Source organism: Mirounga leonina, unplaced genomic scaffold (assembly GCF_011800145.1).
Source record: "Mirounga leonina isolate KUSES-001 unplaced genomic scaffold, KU_Mleo_1.0 Mir_454, whole genome shotgun sequence".
Lineage (NCBI taxonomy): Eukaryota > Metazoa > Chordata > Mammalia > Carnivora > Phocidae > Mirounga > Mirounga leonina.
In genome coordinates, this window is record NW_023270763.1 from 5,065,755 (window position 1) to 5,072,224 (window position 6,470).

At 43.7% G+C, this 6,470-nt stretch overlaps 1 protein-coding gene across 1 annotated transcript in view; it reads right to left on the reverse strand.

Annotated features, from left to right (window-relative positions):
• CCZ1 (CCZ1 homolog, vacuolar protein trafficking and biogenesis associated) overlaps positions 1–4,825 on the reverse strand; it is a 30,587-nt gene extending 25,762 nt beyond the window's left edge. Inside the window, exons 1-7 of the mRNA XM_034988363.1 lie at positions 4,656–4,825; positions 3,601–3,698; positions 3,408–3,501; positions 3,045–3,122; positions 2,631–2,678; positions 1,668–1,751; positions 416–591 (exon numbers count right to left, since the gene is read on the reverse strand). Coding sequence (XP_034844254.1) covers positions 416–591; positions 1,668–1,751; positions 2,631–2,678; positions 3,045–3,122; positions 3,408–3,501; positions 3,601–3,698; positions 4,656–4,772 — 695 coding nt within the window. The 5' untranslated portion in view covers positions 4,773–4,825. The remainder of the gene's footprint in view (positions 1–415; positions 592–1,667; positions 1,752–2,630; positions 2,679–3,044; positions 3,123–3,407; positions 3,502–3,600; positions 3,699–4,655) is intronic.
• Positions 4,826–6,470: the final 1,645 nt, after the last annotated feature.

Consider the following 6,470-nt stretch of genomic DNA (forward strand, 5'->3'; position numbering starts at 1 on the left):
TAAGTTCCTGGTATTATAGCACATGTAACCTCTTGGGTATTTTTAAAAGCCTAGCTTTAAAAGAAAGTATGCAAAGTATGCTTTCCACATTTACTATACTGTTTCTTTAAAGAGGTTTTTGGAAGAACACCAAAATAAAAATAGGATTCCTAAACTTAACTCGATAGGAACATTTTCTCCACCTTTCATGGATCCAGTTTTAAACTCCCCTGCTTGATCATTTTAACCCAAATTACCCTACCTTTGGTTTAAATAATCACTGCTTTACTTTGACAGTTACCTATAAATATGCTTCCTACCTTGCCCCCTTGCTATTCATTCCAGTTTGATAACCTGCTTTCAATCCAGTCGTTGCTATTTTTATTATCCTAAAAGATTTTCTTCTTTTGTATGACAAGCCTTAGGGTGTACATACCAGATTAGTTGATCGTTATAGAGAAAGGCAGTGTATTTGACTATACTCAGGCTTTCCTCCATTCTATTAATAAAGGACTGGATTTTCAAATAAGTCATTTTATCCAATGGGAAGAAGCTGATTCCACCAAAAATGTCAAGGAGATCACATGACTGCAAATGCAACGTTTGCAAGTACTGTAGGAAAAAACAAGGCATTAAACTTACTGTGAGTACACGGAATATAACACTCTGACAGCTGAGAATAGTCAGTCAATTTATGGTATGATTACATACTAGCATACTGATAGGACCAGTAAGCAGGTGAGCCACATCTAACTGGATGTGAAATTGGTACCAGTTTCAAAACACAAAGTTCAAACATAAGTCATTAATCATTATTCAAGATTGTCTTATCTCTTTGAGTTAATTCCTTCTATGAGTGCTCCTCAAATTATATTAATCTCATTAGGGATCTACACAGTGATATCACGGACAGACAGTACCATCTTCTACTAAAATAACATCGAAAGGACAGGTAGTCAGTTGCTGACAGATAGGAGAGTAATGAAGGCAAGAAGAACAGGAATTAGGAGACAGCATGAGAGTAAATAATTATGGTCATTAAAGTGCAGGAACAAACAGGAAACAAAAGTAATTCATAAAAATGAAATAATTCAAAAACAGATCAAAGGTAGTTCAGGGGAAAAAAAATAGAGAATTATTTCTCCAAAAGGTAACCTGAATTCTACCAGAGGTAAGCTATATAAAATTTAATTTACAGTGTAACAGAGTGACAACTATATCAGCACATTCATTTATCATTTGGGAAAAAACTCACTAAGTAATAAAATCTATCATGGCAAAAAATTTTACCTTACGTCAATACAGATTAAACAATACTCTGTCTAGTGAACAATAATCAATCCATAAGAATGTAGGACTCAGGGCAAGAGTTTAAATTCGGCTAATTAACCAATCACCATGCAGTACGTTCACTTTTGAGTAAGCCCACACAGACGCAGGTAGAATGAGGATGAAGCCAAAAGGTGTCCAAAATGATGTAGGGGTGCACACAAATGGCAGGATGCTCTGATCCTGCACAAAGGGTTACCGAAAGATTCAAAATGGAAGGAAGTTTTCTCCCTATTCTGGTTTTGCCACAATGTATCTTAGTTCTTGTCACTTTCAAATCAAGAAACAAACTTGTATGTATATTTCTAAAAGTCTCTTTGAAGACTACTAAAATTGTAAGTAAAATTCAAAATACTTACCCGATGGAAGAATTTCTCTAATCTTTCTTTTAGGAGCTTGACACCTCCATCTTCCATGGCTCTCAGAAACGTCCCATTAAAAAGCTAATAATGTAAAAGATTTTTTTAAAAAGTCAATTTCTTAACATCCTTCAATTTGCCAGTATAACAGATTCTTCTTTTCACCTTATTTAATCCCCTCTATTATTTTTAAACATACAAAATATTTACATGAGAAAGCCTGAATTATAAAATAAATCACAAAAAAATCACACTTTGTTAATTGAGATTTCTATGTAATCACCTAATCCCTTGGGGCATTTTTTTTTTTAAGATTTTATTTATTTGATAGAGAGGGAACACAAGCAGGGGGAGTGGAGAGGGAGAAGCAGGCTCCCCGCGGAGCAGGGAGCCCAATGCGGGGCTCGATCCTAGGACCCTGGGACCATGACCTGAGCCAAAGGCAGACGCTTAACAACTGAGCCACCAGGCGCCCCGGGGCATATGTTTTTAAGTAGGCTTCTCGCTCAGCATAGACACCAACACTGGGCTTGAACTCATGACCCTGAGATCAAGACCTGAGCTGAGATCAAGAGTCGGACGCTTAACCGACGGAGCCACTCAGGTGCCCTGCATTTTTTTAAATCTCAACTCATACCTAAGTTTCACTTCACATAAGTAATATCGCCACTCCTTAAATCACACAAATATCTGCAGTATGCCTTTTCTTTCCTCAAGCACATGGACTCTCTTTTTTACCAACAGGGATACATTCCTAGTACAAGGCTGGGAATAGAGACAAACTCAGTACTCAGTGAGTAAGTGTGGACATAAACCTCAGCGCTGTTTCAAAGGCTCCATTATTCTTCCCCTAAAACAGATACGTACTCACCAGGCAGTCATCGAAAGAATTAAGATTTTTAAACGATTCCTGTAAACAGGGGTAACTGGTTAGACTAACTTCAGAAAGCGCGTCCTGCTTACCTTGTACATACTGTAGCACTGTCGTAACACTGAGCTATAAACCTTGTCCTGCGAACACACACACACAGATCTCAATTCAAGCGCAAAAAAGTCCATGGCACAGCAAATATACAATACTCTTGGCAACACAATATAATGCTTGTAAGCTTGGACCCACAACTTCTGTGTGTGGACAATCAGATGTATTTAAATTCAGTTATGAACCAGTAAGCCCAATTTTATGAGGGCTCTTAACAGATGCTTAGAAGGCATTAGTGAGACAAGATATACATTTTTATACAACTGTGCTAATATAAATAGACATAAAATTTCACTCTGCATATCCTGAGAATCTTCTGCAAAAGTGACATAGCTTAAATTTGACCAAGTCACTCAACATTTTCTAGAAATATGAAATGAAAAATGACACATTACCAACAACTCCTCCTCTTGGTATTCGACAACTGGTTTTCCATCTTTACTTTGCTTTTCAATTATAGGATTCCGAACAACCTACACAGTTTTGATAGAAAGAAATTACACAATGACCCAATTATAGAAGTTTTAAATTTTCCCTTAAATGAAAAAATGTGAACATGTCACAACACCAAAAACACAACTTCTTAAAACAGCCCCAAGAACAAATACACTGCATAGGAGTTCGATTTTAAAACTGCAACCAACTTTATTGTGATTTTACTTTGCAAAAGCTAGAGGACTTTCCTAAAGTCCTAACAGTAAAGATCACCCATAACTTCGCTACACAAATTCAAAAAGATGTACTGTGTATGTAAATACCATGACCATCCAGAAATTCTCTTCTGGTTCATTGAAGAACTGTCTATTCTTCTGTGTATGTAAAGACTTTGCAGGTTTTGATGGACTAAAGGTCCTAAAAAGGTTAAAAAAGAATATGTTTGGGACGGTTCTCCAAGTTGTACGAGGTGTAAGAATTCACTGAGCTCTGCATAAGCGCGTGTAAAGGCGTTACCTTGTAAACTGTACAATAGCTTCACATAATCCAACATTTCTAATTTTCTCATTCTTTTCTACTTCATTTGGATGGTAAAACAAAATTTTATTTTCCTCCTAAAGTATGAAGAAACAGAATCACATTAATATAAGCATTTTTTTTTTTCATCTCGGCTGTTGAGAATGTTAACATCAACCTCTCCCGTCACCCATGCTTAGCGCCAAAACAAAACAAAAACCCTTTTCAGAAAATCAAGAGTTATCTTCCCCCTCAGTCTGTAAACGCGCACCAGCCTGGAAGGCAATTGTGATACTCCGTAAAGTCACATGTCATCTGGAGGCTCACTAGACAATTATTCTGAAAAACTCGATCTTAGGGTTTCTTTCTTCATGCTCATTTGCAAAAGACCAACATTTGTAAGAAATAAGCGTGTGCGCACGTGCGGACACGTACGCCTCCCGGCGAGTAAAGCTCAGCAGGTTCACGCGCAATTGGACTGACAGCTTTTAAAAGGACCGTGATTTGCTGCCAACAGAACCGGACATCCTTTCAGGGAGTCACCGTCCTCACCTATGAAACAAAAACCCATCCCTGGAGTTTATCTATCAGTTCGGAAAAAAAACTTTCCTAGGGTCCTCCAAGCCTGCGTTATTTTAGGGTTACAGTCCCACCACTCTCGATCCACGCATCTGGTCGGGGACTTCCAGGAACAAAAAACGTAAGCTCAATTTTAGTCACCCGGGATTGGCGCAAAAAGACTCAACCCGTGTGGAGTGATAATTAGCCTGCCGAGCCTGCATTCAATACCCAGGCTTTGATCCAGGACCCGGGAGAGACCCTGCCGGCGTTGCCTGGCCCCCACTTATTCCCTGGCCCGGAGCACGCCCGGCACAAAGCCTCGGTCGATGCCGCCCGAGGAGGGGAGTGACAGGTGCTGCGCGGTGTCCCCTCCCGGGCGCGGCCCCACGGCTCCGCAGGCCCGTCGCCGGCCGGCCCGGCCGCCCCCCGCCCTCCGCCCTCGGGCCCTCCTCCGACGGCCGGCTGACAACGGCGCGCGGCCCCTTTCCGCGTACCTCGCCCTCGCGCGGCCCGAAGCGCGGGTTGTAGATGAAGAAGCTCAGCAGCGCCGGCGGGAACTGCTTCTCCTGGGCCGCCCCGGGCCCAGCCCCGGCCGCCGCCGCCGCCGCCATCCCGGCCGGCCCCCGCCTCGGGAGCCTCCCTCTGCCGGCCCAGAGCCAGCTGCCCCGAGGAGACCGCACTTCCGCCTCACTCGCGGTCGCCCCGGAAGTGGTCGCCGCCGGCCCGGAAATAGAACCCGCAGCCCCAGCGTCCGCTTCGGGCGAGCGCCCCGTGAGGGTTCCTTCCCGTTTGTTTCCCTGGCAGGTGTTTCTTATTTGAGAGTGAAGGTGAAAGTGAAACTTTGTGTTTGGTTGCTCCCAGATGTCTGTCCTGGCTGAAGCGAGGGCTGCGTATTTAAAGAAAAATAGAACGGGGCACCTGGGTGGCTCAGATGGTTAAACGTCTGCCTTCGGCTCAGGTCATGATCCCAGGGTCCTGGGATCGAGTCCCGCATCGGGCTCCTTGGGAGCCTGCTTCTCCCTCTGCCTCTCTCTCTGCCTCTCATGAATAAATAAATAAAATCTTAAAAAAAAAAAAAGAAAAAGAAAAATAGAACGGGCGTAGTTTCTTTCTTTTCTTTGGAAGGGAGAGTGGAGGCGCAAAGGAAGGCTCTGCGTGATGTGCGTTCGGCTGGGCGATTTGCCCCCTTCCATCATCTACAGGGTCCCTCCTGGCGTGAATGGGTTTCCTTGATCCCTGTTTGGGAGACTTCAGGTGACCGCTGGATCAAACCAAAGGGATGGGGTTTGTGCTTACCCCTACCCCAGTGGCTCCGGGGAGGGAGCTTGCGCGCAGATGCGAAGGCGCTGGGCTCGGCGAGGCGTGTGTGGTCAAAGCCCGACCAGCGTGTGGCATTCCCCGCGGCGTGCCCAGCCCCGGACCTCGGCGAGCAGGGCATCGCCCTTTCTTAGTTTTGTGGAGTCACTTGCTTTTGAGCTCTGTGGATTGGGACATGGTTGGAACAGCTCGCTACTTCTGGCTTCTCGTATTGGGAGTTCAAACCCTTGCAGCCGACCGCTTGGCCAGACTCAAGACGACCTTGGCTTAGGTTGACTCATTTGTCCCAGACGAAGTTTAGGAGCAGGACCTCTTATTCAAACTGGCAGAATAGACCTTCATGTTTAGGGAGGAGATGCATTGGAATCTGGACGTGAGACGGATCTGGGTACTTATCCTTGCCCTATCACTCACAAGGTGTCAAACCTTGGACCTAGCCTTTCTCCCGTCTCTGGTTCGTATTTGTAAAATGGCTAATAGTAAATGCTTACCTAGTAGGAATTGTGCTTTAAGAATTAAATGAGACTATGCATTGTACATACAGTGTCCAGAACTTCATCACTATTCAACAATGGTTATCGTTACTTGCTCTTGAAAGACTTTTCCAACTAACTTGCTCTGGTGCATGAAATTCTCCACTAGATAGAGTGTTTTGGTATAAAAGCAATAATTTAAAAATATTTTAAGATAGCAGAATCCCCTCTCCTCTCTTGTTCCTTTTATCCCCAAAAAGTCTGTGGGGAGTTCTAATACATAAAATAGATGCAGAGCTACCATCTGTGATCTCCTGAGGTCTAAGAGTACCTTCTTTTGGCTTTTCCCAGGTGTTACCCACCATTCCCATCTCCCTTGGGGACCCTAAGGCACCTGCCCGGGACCTTGTGACATAGTTTGAAAACTCCAGGTTAAAGAAGTCTCTCCTTTGTCTCTGAGTAAATACTTCTCGGAAAAGTAGAAGAAAGAGCCCAGGGCTGAAGTTGGAACACCTGAAT